The sequence below is a fragment of the Amblyomma maculatum genome, chromosome 3 (assembly GCF_055883805.1).
Source record: "Amblyomma maculatum isolate TAMU_Amacu chromosome 3, ASM5588380v1, whole genome shotgun sequence".
NCBI lineage: Eukaryota > Metazoa > Arthropoda > Arachnida > Ixodida > Ixodidae > Amblyomma > Amblyomma maculatum.
In genome coordinates, this window is record NC_139346.1 from 28,081,881 (window position 1) to 28,106,539 (window position 24,659).

Consider the following 24,659-nt stretch of genomic DNA (forward strand, 5'->3'; position numbering starts at 1 on the left):
GCCTTCTCTGTACATTAAGCCAAGGCAGGCGAGACTGTAGAAAGTGCTGCCCGCATCTTTTCCAGGTAGACAGTGTTGTGAGGCTGCCTACACCTCCGGCATCGGGACCAACTGACTACAGTGGAACAGCAGCAGCTCCCAATGGCGGCTGGGGAGAACGACCGCTGACTTGGGGTGCGACTCCCGACCAGGGGACTGCAGCGGAAGAGAAGCCCACTCCAACAGAGGCGGTGCAAGGTGCGTCTGATGTTAGACTTGATCGCTGGCCTTGCGAGCTCTGTGAAGTGCAGATGTCTGGCAGTTGGATCTTGTCATAACGGAATTTGTGGAGCCTTCTTGGAAAATTCAGCTCAAGCAGAATCACCGTTGATGTAGTGCAGACTGAAACATTGGCAGATGAACTGCATATTTCAAGGACAAAGTTTGCCATGGAACCTTGGTGTAGTGAACATGTAACGAATAGTAAAGTAGCTGAACGTTAGCCGAAAATTGTGAAATGAAATTGTCTTCATCGAGTATTAATTGGGATTGTATCAAGGAGATGTCACTGTGTATATTTCTGCAGGGTGCCCTCTCTTTAATTAGCATAAAACCTGGAATTTAAGACCTTTCACGTGCGGTTCTGTGGCAGTAATGACAAACTTAATGGTGCAGTCTTTGCATCACTCACTAAATTTTCTAGCATTGTTTGTCAGCCTAAGAGGCTGTTCGGAAACTACAAAGCTCGTCCTACAGTGCTTCAGAAGGCTTTTGGATTAATGTTTTATTGCTCCAGAGTGCTCTATATTGGAAATTTTAGTACTCTGCATATTACTGCATAATGAAAGACACCATCTGCCAGCCCCTTTACAAATGAATGTGGCCCACTGAAGTGTTTGAAGAAGTGGCAGTGACACACTTGATAGCAGAACTTTGTCGCTCCCTCTCTCCCCCCTCTTCAGATGTTGCAGCAGAGGAGGCACCCAAGATGGAGCAGAATGGCCCCGTTAAACCCCGCAAGGGCAAGAAAGTGCTTGGCAACCAGCGGCGCAAGGTGATGAAGATGCGCCAAAAGACCGCCTCGCCTGGCGCAAACGTGTTTCTTCCCAGAAAGGGGAAGCAGCAGTCTCGGGATCAGCCGGGCAAGCATCTGACAGTGGCCGACATCCTGCGGCACCCACTCTCCAAGCGCTTTGTCCAGCGCACAGGAAAGGTGGGTGCTGCTGGTCTTCCTTCTTGATGAGTGTTTGATGAGTGCTGAGTGGGTGCTGAGTGGGTGCTTGTCGAGTGCCTGTGACTGAAAGAGTAGCTCCAATGCTGAATGGGAGTTACTGTTTCTGTGTGGCAAAAGGCGTTTAGAGGCCCTAGGACTCAAAGAGAGAGAAAGTATGTGTGTCTCTTGTTTGTTTTTACTTTGCTTTGATGTGCCTCTCCAGTTAGCTGCGTACATTGTCGTCGTATACATCCTTTGCATGCAACAAGGTTATTGTGAGGGGATTTGTGTAGGTAGGAGGCTGAGTGAGGTGAATAAGATTCAAGGATTAGGAGCACAAAGCACTAGAACACAAAAATGATGCTCTTGTCCTTGTGTTTGCTTATTCTGAGCCTCCTTAAGAAGAGCACTTTGGGGAACAGAGGCTTTAAGGGGGGAGGCTACCTTTGAATACCAACTTTGTTGTTTCTTGAGATAATTGAATGAAATGTTCAGGGTAGACTCATGGCACAGCCATTTGAATAACTGCAAAGTTTCATGGAGCTGCACACATTGGTACTCAAGTTAGAGAAGTATATCAGAATGGTTCACATGGGTTCCTTGTTCCATGCCTGGTGAACTTGCAAAATGTGTTGGCACTATGAAATTCATTATGAAGATTCCTGAATAGGTACCACAGGGCAAGACAGAGACCTTTTTTTTTAATTTCCCTGCCAAAACATTTTCGCAGTGCATTGAGGTTAGCGCCACTAATTGGACTTGCATTAGCCTAATTTTGATGTTTATTATAAATTCCAGACTCAATAATTTGAAAAAATGAGCTTGTCTTGCCCTCGGAAATTTATTCAGGCACACAATAAAAAAAACCAGGTGGGAATCCGATTAGCGGTTCCAGAAATACTGAGGGAATAAGCAACCATACCATGAAAAAAATTCATTCTGAGAAAATGGCCCGTGAAGTTTAAAACAGCATTTTCAAGTCTAAAGTTTGTTTTTCACTGCAGCACGTTGTGCCTCCACCTCCCCGATTCCCTCGGAAAGTGCATTTTCATGCGAACAGCGGACGACGCTGATGACGCATTATCGCTTGCGATGACAGGCGCGATACGGGAGGCCGAGATCGCCGAGGTTGATATGGTCGGTACAACAGGCACGCTTCAAACGCCGGCTCCTTACGTTGACGCGAAAGATACGCAGTTGGAAGTGGCAGCGCAGTCGTTGATCTTCGAACGCAAGTTAGTTTCGCCATAGATAATTTGAGCTATATGCCACAACACTAAAGCTGCGTGCCACCTGACATTTGTCCAGATTAACGCCCCCGGGTTGGCTTGGCATGAGAGTGCATTCCCTCCAAGACGAGGAAAGAAGGTAAACCATGGAGGAATGGGTAGAATCAAACGACCTGTGCTCTGGCTAGTGGCACCAGAGGTTAAGGGCTGCCTCCTTCCTATTCCATATGACTTCTGAGACGTGCAACTAAAAGCTGATGAATTTTGCTGCCATTAATGCGAAAAGCATATGGCATTAGACAAACACTATGGGTTAAAGCTATGCCCAAGCATTTGTTCGTTCGTTTGTTCGTTCATTTGTTTGTTCTGCTGCCAAAAGCTGGCCCAAGCAAGGGGCCATACAATACAAAGCATGACATTGCAGATCACAATAAGAAAGTCATGAAAAAGGATGCAGGCTGTTGCAGTGTCACTCATACAAATGAAATGTAGCACTAGCACAATGAGTAACAAAACAAAAGGAAAAAGCATATATGAATCTACAAACAGATGGGCAAATTTCTGTGCCGACCAACGGAAAGTTTAAAAAACATCAGTTTAAAGGAATTTGGAATACATACAATAAGGTGAATTACAAACTGCTATATTTAGGCTAGTTTTCAGGAACAAAATGTTGTGACTGTTGTGTAATACAGTCAGATCTCGATATAACGAATCCCGTGGGACCGCGAAAAATCATTCGTTATTTTGAAATATCATTGTAATGAAAAAATCTGCGATTATAAGCCAGGGGTCAAACCTAGGTATGAAAATGACATACCCTGGCAGTAAGCACGTGTGTAGACAAGCAAAAACTGAAGTGAAAAGGTTGCACTAACTCCAAAGCTGATTTATTTGAAGAAATCCATTATTTTCTTCTGCCGCGTGCAGCAAACGTGACCGCGCACTACATTACACCACTACAGCACATACACCTTCCGCTTTCCGGAACACCTCATCGCGTGCGTGATTGCACCGAGCGATGAAAGTACGGATTTTGTCCATGTGCAAAAAAAAAAAAAAATTGAGTTTTTTATGACCCCATCTTCATGCTCCCTGAGCTTTGAAAATCTTGTCTTGGTCTTTCATAATGATCGCGGCAGTCGATGAGGCAATGCTAGCTGTCTGTAGAGGCCGAATCGCTTTTTCCCTGCGTCGATTTCTTGCAGTGAAAGCAGCTGCGTTCATATCTTCTTGGCACTTCGCTGGCTAATATCATCACCAATCTCGCACAAACTTCACAATAAGATAATCAGCGGCAAAAAAAAAAAGAAAAAAAAAAATAAATGCCGTCCTGCACGCGCGAACGCACAAACGACCGAGTCGCGTACTGCACACAACACAAAAAGAAAAAAAACACAGGCAGCTAGGCCTGCTGGCTACTGCGTAATAAACCATAGCTTCATGGTGGCGCTAGGAGCTGGTCCTAGATGTCCTGATGATGATAGCTACAGCCCACGGACCATACACACAGAAACTGCAGTTTCTGTTTCGTTTCAGGCGAGAGTTGCAAGCTGCGGTGCTGTTAATTTTAGCCAAATTCGTAATACTGATGTTCCAAAATTATAGAACAAGAAATAAAATATGTTCGTTATTCTGAAATATACGCTATTTTGAAATTCGTAATTCTGAAATAGTTTTACATTGAAAACATGGCAAATCTGCCGGGGATTCTTAAAAAATTCGTTAATTTTAAAAGTTCATTAATGTGGTGTTTGTAGTAATGAGATTTCACTGTACCTCTACAGGGATGGAATTCTATTCATTTAAGGTACGGGGGAAAAAGTACAGTCGAACCTTGTTATAACGAAGTAGTACGAGGCGCGAAAATTTGTTTGTCATATCCAGTATTCGTTATAAAATTGTGCACCTGAATTTCTGTAAATAACTTCGCTAATAAAACAAAACAAAATGTGCACTAATATGGTCAGCACAAAGGTCTGAAAACGCAATTTCTTAATTAAAAGCTTGGTGTAAACGTGAAATCTCGCGTTATGCTCAGTGTTGGAGAGCAAAAATGAATATATAAAGAGATGTTGCCTCTGCGCACAATTTTCGCGATGGAGCCAACAGACTCTGAGAGTGTGGCGTGCGCACTCGGGTCGGTCTCATTGGCAGAGGCTCTGTAGGGGCTCACACCATGACGAGACAATGGTGATGACATGCCAGTCACATGCCTGTCAGCCGTTGCATGGTCGAACTCGAGCAGTATTGCTGCCGCCGCCGTTCTTGAGTCCGGCCATGAGCGTTCATGGCCTCTGAGATCATCACGCGCAATGTGATCTCGGAGGCCATAGGCCTTTAGTGCTAGTTTTTGTCGTCGCTGCTAGATGACACGGCACGCAACGCGCGAGTGATTTAAACACTCTTCTGCGGCAGCCGATTCGATTTATTGAAAAATTGCGTTTATTGATGGGGGTTTTTTTGGCTCCTTTACACATTTTTTTCTGTTTCAATGCAAAAAAGCTGCTTCGCTATAACCAATCTGGCTTAGCATTTTTTAATTTTTGTTTCATTGTACAGAAAGAACTCTCATAGAAGTAAACCATAGGCTAACCAAACCTGGATTTTAGTTCGTTTTATCTGATAATTCGCTATATCCATGTTCGTTATAGCGAGGTTCGACTATATTCATGTGGGATTTTATTTTACAAAATATTAAGGTAAGAGATGGGTTATGTCTGGGTATATTTTGCGTGCACTTAGAAGCTTTATGTAATGAGAAAGCTGTAGACCGATTTTTTCATTTAAAATGCTGTGTAGAAGCTGGAGACGACTTACTTTGCGCCTGTGATTTAGTGTTCTGATTTTATTCACATGCATTAGTAAAGAAAGGGAATCCTTCCTTTTATATTTTCTAAAGATAAGTCTGATGGCATTCCTTTGGACACGCTCTAAATTCATTATATCGTTCTTAGTATGAGGGTCCCTGCATATTCCAATTTCAATCAGACAAATGCCTTATATGCTATACTTTTGGTGTTCACTGGTGCGTTTATGTTTGTTTTTCAGGAACCACAACTTGCGCAGCGCTGCTGAACACTTAATGGAAATATGGCTTGACCTTGAGAGTTTGTTATTGAATGTTATGCCCAAATACTTATATTTTTCAACTTCAGATATTATTGGGTCATTAAGCACATATGAAAATACGCTAGGCTCTTTTTTCCATGTTACTCTCAGCAAAACTGTTTTGTGTACTTTGATTTCCATGCCCTAAAGATCACACTGATCGTGGATAGTAGTAACTGATTTCTGCAAACATTCGTGATCGTTTTTTAAGTTTGAAGTTTGAAGTTTATTGTATTGCAAAGGTTAACAAAACATGAATACAGAAGGAGGTCCCAAAGTCAAGGACTACAGGACGGGACCTCCTATAATGATTATTGAAAAGAAATACATATTGAGCAGTTGCAGAAATTATACAATATTTCGCATCAGTGGGTTGGGGCAAATGAAACATGAATTAGTACAGGCACTATTGATGTAATAACAAAAAACACCTAATCACATAAAGAAAACATAGGAAACAATTCATAAAAAGATATAAAGGATAACACTGGAACAGATTACCTTGAAAATTACGATAAGTGTGATAATAAAAACTGACGAGCGGATTTAAAGGCAAAAATAGTTAGTGATTGTTTGATAGTTGTAGGTAATGAATTCAAAAGAGTGGTAGCAGAAAATCGGACTGATTGTTTCCCATAATTAGTGTTTGGTTTAGGCAGCAAGAAGTTGTTGTTGTTGGCGAAACGTGTGTCCGTACGACGCGGAATTTGATCATTGGTGGTTAGTGAGAATGGAAGTAGCTCTCTAACAGATTTGTACATTAGGATACATAAACTGTAGTCTATTATTTTCTTCACAGAAAGAATATTGTGTGATTGGAGCAAACGAAGGGCATTTTCTGAGCGGTGACTACAAGTAATAATGCGTATAGCTTGATTTTTGATAATTTGCAGGGAAGATAAGTGCGAAGGGTTCCCCAAGATGAAATGCAGTACTGAATGTGAGTGTGGATGAACGAGTAATATAGAGAAATGAGCGTGAGAATATCAAAATACGGCCGCACTTTAATTAGCACTCTAATGCCATAAGCCATTTTACGAGAAATAGATGTGATGTGAGTCCGAAATTTTAGATGTTTATCAAGTTCCACACCTAAAAATGACACATGATCAGAAGCAAAGATAGAGTTAGAGCCGATGTTAACAGGCGGGGTTTCGCAGATAATTTTATGAGATGAGCTGAAAACTATAAAACTAGATTTGGATGCATTAATGGACAGCATATTATCCCGGCACCAGCTTAATACATTGTCTGCATCAGCATTCAGTTTTTCAACCACCATGTTTATGTGTGAACCCGAGGTTAAGATGGTAGTGTCATCTGCATAAAGAAAACAGAATTATTAAGGCGCACAGGGAGGTCATTAATGTACAATAAAAATAAGAGAGGACCAAGAAGTGAACCTTGCGGGACTCCAATGTTAGTGGTCTTGTATTTTGAATATGTCTCTGATATGAATACCGCTTGTTTTCTTTCGAATAAATAGCTTTTGATTAGAGTAAGGGCAGGCCCAGTTATTCCGATAGCGTCAAGCTTATTGAATAGAATAGTATGGTTAAGGGAATCAAATGCTTTGGAGAGATCGATGAATAATGCACCGGCGATGTTACCCGCATCAATGACGGATTTAATTTGATCAGTGAGAGCGATCACAGCTAATTCAGTAGAGAATCCTAATCTAAAACCAAATTGGTTAGGCGAGAGAATGTCAAATTTAGATAAATAGCTATTTAGTCGGGCAACAATGGCTTTTTCGATGATTTTACTAAAAAATGACAGAATAGCTATAGGGCGGTAATTGGAAATGTTAGGCTTGTCTCCCTTTTTGAAGATAGGAATGAGCGTAGTCTTTTTCAACGCAGTAGGAAAAATTCCGGATTTGAACACAGGCTAATAATGTGAGCGAGGACATCGCAAATGAGATGAGCAATCATCTTTATGTGAGAAGAATGCATATTATCCAGACCTGGACTGGTGTCCTTCAGATTGTGTATTATTTTGCAGATCTCGTCAGGTGACACAGGAAAAACGAAAATGCTATGGGGAGATCGTTGTAATGTATTACCTGTAGCAATGTTAGAATTACCTGATGGTAAATCAAATGAGTCACTAAACGCTTCAGCAATGTCTACCGGGTTGCTAAATGTTTTCTCGCCTGAAGAAATTGCAGATATGGGAACTTTTGTGGTGGTTCTGTTTAGGAATGCTTTAATAATTTTCCACTTCTTGTTAGCGTCATCTCCGGCTAGATTTAACTCTCTTTCATAGTATTTTTTCTTAGCTGTTGTGAGGAGCATGCTTAATACATTAGAATAATTCTTATAGCGTGCTAGAAGTCTCATGTTGAATGGTTGTTTTTTGCTCTTTTTATAGAGGTTATCTTTTTTTCTTAAACTGTTTAATAGGCTGGAAGACATCCAGGGATTAATCGGAGCTGAATATTTTTTATTGCACGTAGATACAGTGGAGCATTGATTAACAGCATTAGAGATAATAAGAAAGAACTGGTTAAATGCATTAACAGCGTCTTTAGTGGCCTTGATTACTGACCAGTCAACACTGGCAATCCGTTCAAGGAATAATGCAGCACTCAGTGTTTTTTTAATGCAGAGTGTGTGCCTAGCCTGGTTAACACAGTTATCCAGCTGAATAAAAATAGGGCAGTTCAGTTCAGTTCAGTTCAGGCGTTCAGTCGTGTCCGACTCTTCGTGACCCTATGGACCATGTCACGCCACGCTTTCCGGTCTCTCACTATCTTCTTAACATCACATAGCTTCATCTGCAATGCCTCGAGAATGCCATCTAACCATCACGTTCGCTGCCTACCCCTTCTCCGGCGACCCTCAACCTTTCCCAACATCAAATCTTTCTCCGGCGACTCCTCTCTTCTCATCAGATGACCAAAGTAGCTGAGCTTTAACTTTAGAATTTGACCCTCCAATGAGCAGTCAGGGTTTATGGTCGACAATATTGACTGATTTGATCTTCTGGCAGTCCAAGGAACTCTCAAGAGTCTTCGCCAGCACCACAATTCAAACGCGTCAATTCTTCGGCGGTCAGCCTTTTTCACAGTCCAACTCTCGCATCCATACATCACAACTGGAAAGACCATAGCACGAGTTATACGGATCTTGGTTGGCAGACTAATGTCTCTGCTCTTTACTAGGTGGTCAAGGCTAACCATTGCTCTCTTTCCCAGAAGCAGGCGTCTCCTAATTTCATGGCTGCAGTCTCCTTCCGAGGTAATCTTGGCGCCCAAGAACAGAAAATCTGTCACAGCTTCCACTTCTTGTCCATTGATGCTCCAGGACTTGATAGGGCAAGACGCCATGATCTTCGTCTTTTTAATGTTCAGTTTAAGCCCAAACTTCTCACTCTCTTCTTGTACGCGCATCAGAAGTCTCTTGAGTTCCACTTCACTTTCTGCCATTAAAGTGGTATCATCCGCATATCTAAGGTTGTTGATACGTTTTCCAGCGATCTTCACTCCAGCTGAAGACTCGTCCAGACCGGCCTTCCTCATGATGCACTCTGCATATAGGTTAAATAGGCAGGGCGACAGTATGCAGCCTTGCCTCACCCCTTTCTCAATCGGAAACCAATCAGTAAGACCATGCCCGGTTCTGACTGTGGCCTCTTGCCCTTCATAAAGGTTCCTGAGGAGACAGATGAGGTGAATTGGAACTCCCATCTCTTGGAGAGCTTGCCACAATCTGCTGTGATCTACGCAGTCGAACGCTTTCGCATAATCAATAAAGCAGAAGTAAATGGGTTTCTGGAACTCTCTTGCTTTTTCCATGATCCAGCGAAGGTTGGCAATTTGGTCTCTATTTCCTCTGCCCTTGCGAAACCCAGCTTGCACGTCCGGAAGCTCCCGATCCACATACTGCTGCGGCCTACCTTGCAGGATTTTTAACATCACCTTGCTAGCATGCGAAATAAGCGCGATCGTGCGGTAGTTGGAACAATCTTTGGCACTGCCTTTCTTTGGAATGGGGATGTAAACTGACCTCCTCCAATCCTGTGGCCACTGCAGGGTTGTCCAAATCTTTTGACATAATGTATGCAGTGTGTTAACAGCGTCGTGGTTGAGGTTTTGAAGCAACTCAGCTGGAATACCATCAATTCCGCTAGCTTTGTTCTTAGCAAGGCTGGCTAAGGCCCATTCAACTTCACTCTTCAGGATGCCCGGCTCGAGATCAGTAATCACAACCGTCCTATGTTGGGTTTGCACATCCGGGTCCTTCTTGTACAGTTCTTCTGTGTATTCCTGCCACCTCTTCTTTATCTCTGAGGCTTCAGTGAGGTCCTTGCCTCGTTTGTCCTTTATCACGCCCAGCTTAGCACAGAAGCTTCCTTTGATATCTTTGATTGTCTTATGCAGAGCTCTTGTGTTCCTTAATTGGCTGTGTTCCTCAACTGCTTGACACTGTATGTTCAGGAAGGCATTCTTATCTCTCCTTGCTATTTTCTGAAAATCCGCATTGGGAACCTTGTATCTTTCTCTTTCCCCCATACCTTTTGCCATCCTCCTTTCCTCAGCTATTTGCAAAGCCTCTTCAGATAACCAGTTTGCTTTTTTGCATTTCTTTTGCTTTGGAACTACCTTAGTAGCAACTTCTTGTATTATATCACGAACATCAGTCCACATCTCTTCGGGCTCTTTGTCTTCTAGATCTAATTCTTGAAATCGATTCCTCACTTCCACAGCATATTCTAATGGGATCTGATCCAGATCATACCTGAAAGGCCTTCTAGTTTTCTGCGTTTTCCTCAATCGAAGCTTAATTTTGGCAACAAGAAGCTGATGATCGGTGCCACAATCGGCCCCAGGCCTTGTTTTTACTGCTTGTATAGCGCTTCTCCATCTCTGCCGGCAAATAATATAATCGATCTGATTCCTGTACAGACCGTCCGGTGAAATCCATGTGTACAGGCGCCTCTTGTGCTGTTGAAAATGAGTATTCGCTATGGTCAGGTTGTTTTCTTGACAGAACTCTACTAGCCTCTGCCCAGCTTCATTTGGCTCACCAAGACCGAACTTGCCTGTAATTCCGGATATTTCTTCACTCCCGACCTTAGCATTCCAGTCTCCTATGAGAAAAACGACGTCTGATGATGGGGTGTGGTCTAAAAGGCCTTGTAGGTCCGCATAAAATCTCTCAACGTCAGCTTCTTCAGCAGCAGTGGTCGGTGCATAGACTTGGATAACTGTTATGTTGAAAGGGTGACCTTGGATCCGAAGTGAAATCATTCGGTCGTTTTTGGGGTTGTACCCTAGCACTGCTTTGCCCATTCTTCTGTTTACTATGAGAGCGACCCCATTCCTTCTCTTGGATTCGTGCCCACAATAAAAGACATAATGGTCGCCGGAGTTAAATTCTCCCATTCCGGTCCACTTGAGCTCGCTGATACCCAAGATATCAATGTTCAATCTGTCCATTTCTCGCTTGACGATATCCAGTTTACCTTGCGTCATAGATCTTACATTCCATGTTGCTATGTGATATATCTCCTTGCAACATCGGACTTTCCGGTCGCTTCCCGACACATCCACAACTGAGCGTCCTTTTGGCTTTAGCCCAGCCGCTTCATTCGTCCTGGAGCTACTAGGAATCGCCCTTTGTTCATCCCCAGTAACATGTGGGACGCCTTCCAACCTGGGGGGCTCATCTTCCGGCGCCATATCGATAATGGTATTGTGACTGGCCATAGGGTTTTCTTGGCAGGAAATACTGGAGTGGGTTGCCATTACCTTCTCCAGTGAATCACATTTTGTCAGAACTCTCTGCCGTGACCTGTCTATCTTGGGTGGCCCTACACAGCAGAGCTCACGACTTCATCGAGTTTCGCAAGCCCCTCCGCCACGACAAGGCAGTGATCCATGAAGGGGAAAAATAGGGGAAAATAGGGCAGTGATCAGTTAAATCAGCCTCTATAACACCTGCGTCGGGGGCGGTTATTAGGTTGGATAAGGCGTGATCTATAAGTGAGCTTGAACCACTCGCCGAAACGCATGTCGGAATGGTAATAAGATTTTCAAAACCATGAATGTTTAAAACATCCAAGTAATCTTTATGTGAAGGGCGTCTAATGTGTTAATGTTGATGTCACCCATTATAATTACATTTTTGCGTTCCATAGATAACGCGCTTAAGACTGAGTGTAAAGCTGAACAGAAATCTTTGACAGGAGACGAGGGTGATCGGTATACGCAACCAATGATTAAGTTTTTTTTATCTCGTGAAAAGAAAGATTCATCCGGTTCAATCCATACAGATTCACAGTTTATCACTGCAAGAGCTAGATCAAGTCGGCGACGATAAAGATAGCTAGAGGAAATAATGATTGCTGTGCCACCATGAGCGCTATCGTTACGATGGCAGTATTCTGCGCTGTAAGAAGGTAACGAGTATAGTTCTTTATCTGTTTCGGACAGCCAAGTCTCGCTGACACAGATAACGAAGAACTGGTGTTGAGTAGCTGATAAGAAGTTAGCAATGTTGTCCGAATGTTTTCTTAGACTTTGTGCATTCGTGGAAATTATTTTCTTAAAAGTGACACAGTCGTCTGCAAATAAATTTAAATGGACAAGATCAGGAGTTTCGTCGACTATATCATTAATATAGATAAAAAATAGATGTGGTTTTATTACGCTACCTTGCGGTACGCCTGAGGTCTCTTGACGGATATTGAAGAGCATTTGTCTATTTCTACGAATTGTTGTCTATGACTGAGGTATGCCTAGATCCATAATATGATAGTAGGAAAACCGATGTGTTCCAGCTTATGAGGTAATTTTCCATGGGAAACCTTGTCGAATGCTTTACTAAAATAAAAAAAAAAGAGCATATCGACTTGTCTGGATGAGTCAAGAACCTTCGAGGTTTCGTGAACGACTGACACAAGCTGAGTTAAAGTTGATAATCCTTTTCTAAATTCATGCTGTAATGTAGAGAGGACATTGTGGTCTGCCAAAAACGGACGAGTGAAGCCTGCGACAACATGCTCTAGTACAGGGGTTCTCAAACTGGGTTCCGCGGAACACAGGTGTTCCGCGGGCTGTCTTCTTGTGTTCCGCGAGAATCCTCAGAGCTCAGGGCAAGCACTGCTCTCAAAGAAAAATTTAATGGTGAAGGCTTGGTGAAATTTTGGATGGGGACTGCTCCGCTGTTTCCATGCCTCGTTGAAAGGGCAGTGGACATTTTGCTTCCCTTTGCAACTACATATGCATGTGAACAGGCATTTTCAGCCCTCGCCTATCTGAAGAACAAGCACAGGAGCCATCTTGACCCGGCAGCTGATATGAGACTGGCTCTGAGGGGGAGGGGGGGCGGGGGGTTCCCTGGAACTATTTGAAGGCTTTTGGGGTTCCTCCAAGCAAAAAAGTCTGAGAACCCCTGCTCTAGTAATTTACAGCAAGTGCTCGTAATAGAAATAGGACGGTAGTTGAATACTGTAAGACTATCACTTTTTTTAATGAATTGGAACAACCCTCGTGGTACGCCAGTCCGATGGTACTTCTCCTAATTTTAATGATAATTGAAAACAATCAGTCAAGAATGAACATATCTGTTCCGCATACCTTCTTAAAAAAGCGTTTGGTGGATTGTCTGGATCTGCAGATTTTCCAACATCAACTTTAAGAAACATATCCAAAACACCTTGTTTAGAAATTGTAATGTCATGCACAAAACACCTATCAATATAAAGTGTTCAAATTCATCCAGTTCCGAAAACATGCGGCGAAAATAATCACTGAAACTCTCAGCAATACTTAATGCATCCTGAGTAATTTCATCGTCAACCTTTATTTTATGTGTTACCTGTTTGGATTCACCTGAATGACTGTTGAAATAACCCTACTCAAACCAGAATATTTATGTATGGCATCAATTGTGGGCCTTCAATGTGTGAGCAACTGCAGGCATAACGTAAAAATTGATGGCGTTGTCTCTGAGAATAGGCTGACCTTTTAGTGTGAGCTTTGTGCCAACCCACGGCGATGGTGGCCATCAGCTGTGCGTCGAGCAGCCAACTGAGCTCAGCTGCATGCTGTTCTGGGCGCTCCTTGGCAGTGCTTTCCCTCGCTTCCTTCTGTGAGCAGCTTGAGCAAAAGCATTGCTGCTATTGCACCACATTGTGAAAGATGACTGTTTTCAAGCGCACCTGCTTTGGCGCACTCCACTGTGTGCAGTGCATGCAATTATGCATCGATGTTATTGCGAACTACCACTGCCCGGTCTCTCACCAGGCAAGTTTGCCATGATGCTATACAGTGAAACCTCGTTATAACAAATAGTTAAAAAATCGGAAAATAGTTCACTCTATCCATAATTCGTAATATAAAATTTCGTAGAATATACATGCAAGAGCAGCAAAATTCAATCAGAGAAGGCACAGCAACTCTGAGGGTGCCTACTTGGGTCACGTCCATTTATTTACGCGCAAAGAACTGCATTAACGCAGCCCGCTTTTTCGTGTTGATCACGTTCCGTATCGCACCCTGTTCCACAGTTTGCAAACACTCCACAAGGGCAAACCCACATCTCTCAATAGCACTGCAGTGGCAGCGCAGTAAATCCAATGCAGAAAGTGCTTCTTGTGAAGTCGGAATGTTCTCATCGTCTGCAGGGTCAGCCTGTGCTTCGTCTGCGGGATGTTCAGAAACTTCCACGGCGATTTCGGCGTCCGTCAGTACAGCCGTGGTTGCCGCGATGTCGTTGCCGCCTACAAAGTCCTCTACACTCATTGTTGCGGGCATGTCACCAACAAAACGCGAAAAATCGTTCCAGGCTCATCGAACTCGCAGAGTTCTGCTTCTGCTTCGTCGGGATCATCCCGGTCGTCATTTGATGCACGGGCCTTTACTGGAACAAAACCTGCGTGCCGAAAGCAGTTGGCAATCGTTTCGCCTTTCAAGCTGTCCGATGCCGCATTAATGCTCCCAGCAAGTCGATCTGCAAGTCCTGCTTCACGAGAAGAGTGTCAATCAGTCTCCTCTTGTAAACTGCCTTGAAGACCCTGATTTTATCTTGAGCTTGGTCTTCAACATCAGAATTGCTCTTTTTTTCACGTTCACCTCCATCACAGCACTGCGCACACCCGCGCACCGCACTCGATACGACGACCGACGCAGCCTCCGCCGTACACTACGACGGCCACGTCGCGACACCGCTGCTAACACTAAAACCAAAAACGCGAAAGACTCAAAAACCAAAAAAGCAAAAGCAACATTCAATCAGCAGCGGTGCTGTCAGCGATTGTGAGATGCGAATGATTTCTCATGGCCTCCGAGATCACCTCCGCACGCACAAACAGGTGCACGGGGGTGATCTCGGAGCCTATAAATTTCTTTGGCTGTCAACTCCCAATGCCGCCGTGGCATCTGTGGCGCTGTCAGCGCCTGCGAGATAGTCCTGAACGTTTGCTGCGCCGCACAACACACATGTAGTGCAACGAAGCCTGCCTCCTGCGTCGCGAAGTGCGTAATATCCATTTTATGCTGAACCGCGTTCACTATGGAAAGTTAAAAATACATGTGTTTGACAAAAATATTTTGGAAGAGTTCGATATATTCAATAATTCGTTATATGCATGTTCGTTATATTGAGGTTTGACTGTAGTAATGCTTGCCAGTAGTTTTCAAGATCGGATAATTTGTTGCTTATCCCAGCTGTGAGTGCATGATATTTTTGAGTGTAATCGGACTCCTTGAAGTAAAAGTAGGTGAGTTAGCATTGCCCTAGCACTTCATTTTTATTCAGAGTTACTCTAGCTTCACACCATTGTTGCAAAATGGTATCTCTAGGGCGAGCCCTTCATCTTGCGCTGCCATGGCAGGTAAGGTGACAGCAATCTTCGTTTACTCGTGCACGTTCATATCGCTTGCTGCTGCTGCTGCTGGTTTGCTTCTCTTCTCTTGTGAATACAAAAGTGGTATTCAAGATTTATGTTTCCACAACATCAACAGCTCCGCTTGGCAGTGCTGCCTTATCCCTGCTGATAGTAAAATGGTTTACTGCCAGCGGGCTAAAATCGTTAAATGGAAATGCGTGACTTTGCAAATCCCTGTGTAAGACTGAGCAGTTCAGAACAGAGTTTAGCAGTGACAGCATTTTTCATTGTCTTTGCACCCAGGTGGTGCACATTCTGGAGACCAAGAGCTCTCGGGTGGCAGCCGGCATTCTGCGTCTTCTGCAGGACCGCAATCCGGCCTGGGTGCTTTTCTCACCGCGGGACTCGCGCTTCCCGCGGCTCATGATCCCCTCCCAGGAGTGCCCGCCCGGTCAGTTCTCACTTGTGGCAGAAGAGCAGCAGCTGAGGTCCCTATCTTCGTGTCCCACTGGTTCTCCCATTGCTGGAAAAGTGACAACGGAGTAAAGCTCGGATTCTCCATTCGGAAAACCCAGCCAACACTGGGGAGGGCCCTGATTGCTGCATTATAATTTATTCCACTCACATTCTGAAATAGAGAGCTAGAGCATAACATAATCTGCTTTCATGCGCCAACCGGTCCCAAAGCAAGAGGTGTGCATGCCGCCAGCTAGTAGAGGGCGACGTTAAGTCAATCTGCTCATGAGCAGGGGCTGAAACGTGGAGGCTAACTAAGAGAGTCCTACTTAAGTTGAGGACAATCCAGAGGGCTATGGAACGAAAAATGGTAGGGGTAACATTAAGAGATAGAAAGCGTGCAGAGTGGGTCAGAGAAATAACTCAAGTTACCGACATTCTAGTAGAAATCAAGAAGAAGAAATGGACATGGGCAGGACATGTAGTGCGAAGAGAGGATAACCGATGGTCGCTGAGGGTAACAAACTGGATTCCAAGGGAAGGAAAGCGTAGCAGGGGGCGGCAGAAAGTTAGGTGGGCGGATGAGATTAAGAAGTTCGCAGGGGTCAAGTGGATGCAGTTAGCACAGAACCGGGTTAAGTGGAGAAATATGGGAGAGGCCTTCGCCCTGCAGTGGGTATAATCAGGCTGATGATGATGATGATGATGACTAGTGGATTGTGCTGGGCAGCAAATCTTTAATATTAAACTGTGTCTAAGCCACAGTCGTGCTTACGTCATATCCGTACTACAGTTCAACATGGCAAGGCCATGTGTCGTGCAAAGCAAGAACAGTATGTTTCCAAGATGTAACCCAGAGAAATAAAGCTAGCGGAATGAGCACCTTCCTTCTGAATGCACCTGCCTCCCACGTCCCTTGCTGGTGGCAGCGTCAAAGAGTGACTGGTTCTGCCTGCTTTTAACACAATTGTGCACCCTTTGGTAGGCCACCTCAGTGGCACCAAAGAGTGCACCAATATTGCCTCTATCTTGAGTGGCAAAGATTACAAAATAGCCAAGCCTATCCAGGCCAGACAATCTGAATGACATGGTTTAAATTTAAGTTGGCTCCTTTAACGCCTCTTCAGGTGGAAAGAATTGGTTGGTAGTGATAGCAATGTCCTCTTGCATCTTTATTACGCCAAAAGAAGGACTTTTGATCAGAAAATGATCTCCACAGTATTGATAATGCTTATTCTAGACCGAAAAATAGAGCTTTCGAACTCTACTGAAATATTGGTCCTGAATTTGTACGCATTCCTGCGGGATGAGTGCTGGTTCCTGAGCAAAGTCCAAAATATTGCGCAAGTTTGAATTATTGGAGTCCGACAAATTGGTCAGCTACTCCAGTATGTACTAATCTGTCGTCCTTACAATTGTTTCGAAATCTCTTGTGTGTGCTGTTGTGTAATAGTACAACTGCTATTTAGGCTAATAGAATGGGCCCATTTCCTTCCCTACACTAGCACTGGCGTTATTTTATTATGGAGCAATTCATACCAAGGCCATGTTGCCTTGAGGTTCCAGATGTCATTATGCAGTACTAATTGGGGGACATATGCACACTCAAATCAGGGCTTCTGATGACACGCCAGAGCTAAGGCTGCTCTGAATCCCCTAAGACACTTTACAATGCGTGGTATGATCGCTTTCAACTCATTATTCCGGTTCAAACTGTGGCTAAAATCACAGCCACTCCTGTCAGCTCTGCTGCTGTTAGGCATTGATGCCAAAATTGAAAAAAAAAAAAGAAAAAAAAAGCCATGTTCTCTCAGTGTTTGTATGCTGTGTGTAAGAGGGTTAGGGTGCATCTTAGTTTGCTGCTTGCATGGTGGCTGCAGGCCTAAGATGCTCTACACCAAAGCCACAACTGAAGGCACTTCATATTGCCAGGGGGCGCTCAGAGTGAAAGACGACGTTGAAGTGTATCGGCTCCGGACTCGCAGGACGTATCTAAACCTTGGACCGTGTGATTCTACCTGTACCGGCTCTGTAATCTAGCCCCAGTCGCCAACACCGTGACAATATCTATTCACCACACCTCATGCAGCATCTAACCTTGCTACCAGTTACTGCCAACTAGTTACTACCAAAAAAATTGGTCGGCTACTGGGATGGATATGACATCTGCTAATGAAGCGCTCTCCCGTCCTCTTTCATACAGAATGGTTTTCATTGACAATTTTATCTAGTCAGCGGTGTGTAATTTTGCACGATATGCATAATTTCCCCGCAGTGTTCACCTGGCTTTCATCATAAAAATGCGGGTCATCATATAAATAAACACATATTTTGGGGGACCGGACAAAGCCTGCTCTTGAGAAGCAGTGCCTGAGAACTGTGCTTCTCAACCTACCTGATTATTCACAGAACCTGAACACTGTTTCTTGCAGGCTTTTTTGAGCGGACAGCTGATTTTGCCAACACCCTTTTTCTTGCTGAGATGACAAAGTGGCTGCCAGACTCCACCTTCGCTCAAGGGTGAGCTTTCTTTGGAGGCTGAAAATGTCACCCATTTTCTTGTGCTGATCATCTTCGCTCTTCTTCCTGTAGGATCACAGATTTCTGGTTCACAGCTTTTCTAGTTCTTTGCATTAAGTGAACATCCTGAGCTGACCAGCCTCAAGCACTATTTTGGTTAGAAAGCAAGGCTTGCGATGCACTGACAGATGAATCTTCATTTAGCGCTTCGTGCACTATCGTGGCAGCCCATTACATCGTACCTCCATTTTGCATCGGCGGGACCGCTTCTGTAATCATGAAAATACCGCACTACACAAATCATTCGGTGAACGTGCACAGGAAATGAGCCGAGCGTCTGTTCCAGTACCACGGTGTTCACGGTTCGCTTCCACTGGGAAATGCGATGCTGCCATTGTGCAACCAAACTAGACCCCTTTCATAAATGTTAAGTCAGCTTCACCTCTATGCTGCATTCCCCTCTAATGGCGGAACAGCAATGTATTGAAACATTATGTTATGGCCATAATTCATATCATTTATGCATCAGAACATATTCGCATAATTGCTCTATTACCACTACATGCATCTGTGTAGAATGCGATTTCAGATCTACATCGCCGTTTTTCTGGCGGCCAGTGACGCCATGTTTGGGGAAAGAAGCAGCGTGGGAAAGCCAACTTAACGATTTTTGCAAGGGGTCCCTTGAGCAAAGACAACGATCATTTTCATTACTCTTGCAAAAAGAGTGATGTGCAAGTGAAGCATGAGTAGAGGGGTCATAGTGAGAAAATATGATGTGACTGAGATGCATGAAAAGGAGAAGAGTGAAAGAATGATATGTAGTTGGTGTAGCTGCTGCATCAGTGCGGGAGCAATGCATGGGGACGAGGAGGAACGTATGGCATGCACTTGCGCCGCGCCCTAAAAACATGGTGACTGTGCCCTGTAGGCGAGGCTGTGCAGGGCACTTGCTGTTCTGCACTGTCTCCGAGTGGATTTTATAACTGCATTATGTAACCAATATTTCACTTCGCACAACCACATAATAAGAGGTATGACTCTCTGTAGAGTCCTATGGGAGGCACACCAGTGGCCGGAAAAAAACTTATATCTGGTCCTGCACTATAAGTGGTTATGTTGGAAGTGATCTCTGCTGTACTAGAATTTTTTTCAAGGACAGCAAAATTATTTCTTTATGATATCTGTTTCTTTTCTAAACTCAGTTTGGAGGAAACACTATATCTCTCTTTATTTTCAAATACCTGTACTGATTTTAACAATTATTTTTTATCTTTTATATTCGGTTTTCACCAGTAAATTTGTTATTCACATCAATTTCCCTTTATCGCAATAGCATTAAACATCCCCAGAAAATCTGGCGTTGGCATTGTCTGCGTTGCAAGTGAAAAATCACGGGCATGACTCTGGCCGAAGGACATTGTTTGTGCCACTTATGAGACAACAAGAGCTTGATGTAACAACTCTTGGATGCTGAATTGGGCATGCTACACCACTCGAACATTCATACGGTTTGGTTACAGCAGGGCTGTTATGTCGAGTTGTAGCCTACGCTATCACGTTTAACCCTTTCACTGCCACTCCCGAGATAACTCGCGTGTCCACACATGCGCACTCCCTGCTTCTCCCGAGTATACTCGTTTTGACGTTTTAACTCGCTCCCTGCCGCTCCCGATTATACTAGAGTAAAAAAAAAAAAAAAACGATGCAAGCATGTTGCGCCATCTATGGAGAAGACATATAAATTCATAAAACATGTGTAAATTTTAAGCAACAGATAGGGCGCATTTGTTTAGATGCGTCTCTTGGTCTTGGCCTCGGCAGAGTAGCCATAGCGAGGCAGCGTTCCGCGTGCGTCCGCGGTTTGACAGACGAAGAAATTCAGGAATTGCTTATGAATTCAGACTCTGATGATGGCGGTGCCTGTGTGGTGCCTTGTTTTGAAGAGTACCACACCAAAAAAGTTTTCTAAACACCTTGACATCCTAATTAGGAAATAATTGTTTTGTTAATTAGTTGTCATTTTTTGTATTCAGTGCAATATCTATAAGGTTATTTTGAATAAAAGTGTTTACATGTCCTGCAGAGCATGGCAGTGCGTTACTAACATAAAATTTTCCCGAAACTAACATGAAAAAAAAAACCGGCAGGGGGAGTGCAGCGACGAGAAAAAAATCCCGGCAGTGAAAGGGTTAAAGGCGGAGCTTCATTGTCCCCCATAATTGTTTTCCAGCATGGCTCAGAGAAAATTTCGTCTGTAATTTTAATTTAGTAGTATTTGAAACATATTTGATTTACACTTGGTTTCTAATAGAAATTTGCTTTGCATCCCAAGTCTTGCTCTTCGCACAACTTTGGCTTTCGGATGCAAATATCAAGAGTCGTGCGACGCAGGGAGGCCGCCACACTGGCCATGAGGCTGGTTTCATTGCTCTAGATTTATTCTCTCAGCGTGTTAGAGGCAATGCAGCCTATTCTCCTCATGACGGGCCATTTCACTCGATTCAAAATTATCTGTGGCAGAACTGATTTACATTATAATTAATTGACTTCTTTATACACAGAGTTATGGAGATTGGCTGTACAAAGTAGCACAGCTCAATTTATCCCAAACTTGGGATGATTGAAGTTCTAATAATATGTGAGCTTTTACTATAACTAGGGGAATTTTGGCAGGGTTTGTTGAAGTTGGAAAATAAATTTACATAATTTGGTTGGCTATGCTCTCATGTGGCTACCAAATGAGATAATGTGATTTTTTTGTTGTAAGACATGCCTCGGGAAACAAACCTAAGCGTTCAAAAGAAAAGGACAAGTTCTTGTACTGATGTTCATCCTATTGTTAGTTTTGCTTGTCTTTTGTCCCTTAAGCTGTAAGCTGCTGTAGCATGCCAAAAGTTCATGTTGCAACAATTGCACTCGGGACCAATCGTAGGCCAGCTTTAGCAACTGAATGTGGAAAGAAAACATTGCAACGAATTGCATCAAGGGGAGTTGACGTGCAAAGCCTGGTTGGCTGATATCATCCCAAACAGGCTTAGTTTTTTTGGTTACATACACTGATAACCTGCCATGTAAGAAACAAAAGCAAAGTACAGGCACCAGTGAGCTGATATTGGCCCCTAAGTGTGCTTGTGTATACTAGGCTGCCATTCAGCAGGCCCTGTGCATCTGTGGGTGAAGTAAGGTGGATTGTGTGTGCAGGCATCTCCTTCGCCTTCTGGGTCCCGTGGGCAGCCTGGAGGTGGAGACCAAAGCCATCCTCGAGTCATACGGGGTGGACCACGACGACTTTCCGCCAGACATCCTCGACGGCCTCGAGGTCAGCCCAGAATGGAAGGTGCCCGAGGTTGGTGCTGGCTGCTTTGTTTGAATGCATATCCCACATCTCCTGTCGCAGAGGTTTAGACAAGATCGCTCATGAGAAGTGGGACATAACGTGGTAGTGTTTTAGTGTTTTGGTTGGCTGGCAGCATGAGTTGTTGCCGAGCCTCAGAGAGAGAGAGACAATCTTTAGTAAATAATGCAGAAAAGCTAGTGCTTCAAATCCACTGACCTACTGTTGTGCGAAGAAAGGAATTGAGAAGGGGAAAAATCAGGAGCCATGCAGTGTAGAATGAGATGCACAAAGCAGTGTGCTAAGGAATAATTAGATGCGATACACAGTGTCCTACAAATGGGCTGGCAATGTTCAGTGCTTAAAGATTGCACAGCGTTGAGAAGCATCGAGGGTTAAAGCTGAAGCTGGTCTAGGAGCCCATTTTCATCTAGATAGAAAATTAATAAGATCACTGTGTGTTTCTGCTGCCTATGGCAGGCTAAGGAACCTAGTACACAGCCCGCTGTTGAGGCACTTGGATGAGTGACCCTATTAGATCTTCAAATAGGGACGTTGTTTTGCATATGCTGGGCATTCAGACAGAATATGCTCCACTTTTCAACTGTGCCACATTTGTCGCAGCAGCGATTGTTCAATTCTCCTAAAAAGAACTGTGAGCTGTTCTGTAACGCAGTTTTGAGGCCAAATCGATGATAAAGAGTTTCCAGATGTTAAGGAAGTCTGGAATCTGAAATGAGGGTCATTGAGGAGAAGAAAGAGGTAATTACATGTCAGCAAGTTTCAAAGCCACTTCTTTTCCTCGTGAGCATACCTTTTAGCCAGTTGGCATGCATCACCTTTTGAAAAGCAATAGTTATGATGCTGAAGACTTCTGCAGGCTGCTTCGTCCACTCTTTTGCTAGCCACCAGTTTCCAGTCCACTCTTATAGCTTCCTTCTGAGGCCAAGACCCAAGGCTGCAAGTATGGCATGATGATAAACAGTCAAACGTTGCCTTGATAGCTACAAAGACAGCTGTACTGGTGCACCCTGGACGAGAGTCCTCCGTAAGTGTTGAGACTGGACAAATAACAGGTAAGGCTGTTGAAAAGCTGAAAAAAAATTACCATAGGTGTGTTCTTGGTAACATCAGGCATGGCTCTTGGTGTGGAACCATAGCAAATCTGATTCAGTTCTTCGAGTAAATGCTGGTGGAGCTCCTGACGGGGCCTGTTAATGGTGTACGCGGTCAGGCATGCAGCCAAGCACACCGTTGTGTGACTGAATTTGACACTATCAATTGTCGCTGGCGCTTCACACATGTAGCCTGTTTTGCAAACAAGTAATTGATTACCGGTAATCAGTTATTGAAAGAATGTAATTTAATTACCCAAAGCATTACTTCTTGAAAGAAGTAATGAATCTGTTACAAAATTATTTTCAAGTAATAAATTACGTACAACTTCGGTTTGTGGTGGCCCTGCAGGAGGAACTGGTGGGCCGGAAGGACTTTCGGGAGCAGCTGGTATTCACGGTGGACCCCAAGACGGCACGGGACCTGGACGACGCCATCTCGTGCCGCCGCCTGGTCGTCCCCGAGGGGGCGGAGCAGGAGCTGTGGGAAGTGGGTGTGCACATAGCGGACGTGTCACGCTTTGTGCGACCAGAGACAAAGCTGGACAATGTTGCCCAGAAGAGGGCCACGAGCGTTTACCTTGTGGAGCAGGTGGGTGCTTTGCCTACTAGCCGCAATGGCGAGGCTTTTGTGTATGAAGATGTGAATACATGGTCTTCCACGACAGCGATTTCTAAATCTGAAAGCTATAAACAGCTGTCAATACAGACTTCATAATGAATGAATACTGGAGGCGCAGCTCCTATGCCGGGAAAGAACCGCAGCCACTTAATCCCACACATTTGAAAATTGCGAAATGAGCGATTGGTTTGCTTGGCCGCCAGTCCAGGCTCAGCAAGTCCTGTTGCCATTTGGCAGAAGCAAGATTTCAGGTTACAAAACTGAAATCAGCTGGGTGCCTTCTTCCTGTGCTTTCAGTATTGCTGAAATGTTACTGCAAAAAGTGGAAGGAAGCAGGAGGCAGTAAAGGGAGAATTCTGCACAGAGGACTGCTGTGGCTCCTTGCACGCGTCACATTGCATATGACCTGAGAAAGCTAGCCACCAAACATAAGTTCCTATCGTATTTGATGCCCCATACAGGCTTGGTAGCTTGTGCCGTATCACTCTTCAGCATGCAGGTAAACCTGTATATATGGTCGCCGACTGATTTTCCGGGCTTTCAAGGGGCCAAAACAGAATCTGGAAAACCAGGAAGTCCGAAAAAAATTAATTCACTATAAAAAAACGTCACTTACTGAGCTGCCTCAAAAACTGGTCAGTCTGCTTCGGCGTCAATCGCCTCATTCTCACAGCTGGTCTCCGGCGTGGCAGCGATAGCAGGGAGAACCATGCAACGGTCGGAGCGGTGCGGTGTTCAAGCAGAAAGAGGCGCCAGACACTAGCAAATCAGTTCAGGCATGGCCTTGCTTATCTCACTTGTAAAAAAAGTAAGTCTCAGTTACAGCAGCCACCTGGTCCAACCAACGCAAAGCTCTCTCGGAGGTAGTGTTCAGTTGGGACACCCGGTATTTCGCAAAAGGAATTAACACCAGTGTCTGTTGTCAGTTGGCAGCGGATGCTTTTCGATGCACTAGACAAGTGTTCAATTTTGTTTTCTCTGCATGCGCTGATCACTGTCTGCTAGTGGACTCGTGCCACGGCTGCAGCGCCGTGCACCACTGACTGCGTCATTTGCAGCTACACGCAAGCCATGATGTGTGATCGTATTGTGGTCACTTGCCGGAAGCACGCTTGCACTTGCTGACTCATCCTGTTTTGGGCGGACCTCCGTCACTGTTGGTCGACAAAACCGTAATGCAGAGTCTGATTTTAGGGAGTAACAGGTCCATTAACTCCCCACTGCCTGCTATCGAGAGTAT

The 24,659-nt window shown here is 44.3% G+C and overlaps 1 protein-coding gene across 4 annotated transcripts in view; it reads left to right on the top strand.

Moving 5' to 3' along the window:
• LOC146194405 (DIS3-like exonuclease 2) overlaps nt 1–24,659 on the top strand; it is a 157,986-nt gene that overhangs the window by 86,171 nt on the left and 47,156 nt on the right. For all 4 annotated transcript variants that reach the window (XM_084597395.1, XM_084597396.1, XM_084597397.1 and 1 more), the window contains 6 exons: nt 66–237; nt 942–1,192; nt 15,673–15,820; nt 18,258–18,345; nt 21,550–21,694; nt 23,150–23,389. In XM_084597395.1, coding sequence (XP_084453521.1) covers nt 66–237; nt 942–1,192; nt 15,673–15,820; nt 18,258–18,345; nt 21,550–21,694; nt 23,150–23,389 — 1,044 coding nt within the window. The remainder of the gene's footprint in view (nt 1–65; nt 238–941; nt 1,193–15,672; nt 15,821–18,257; nt 18,346–21,549; nt 21,695–23,149; nt 23,390–24,659) is intronic.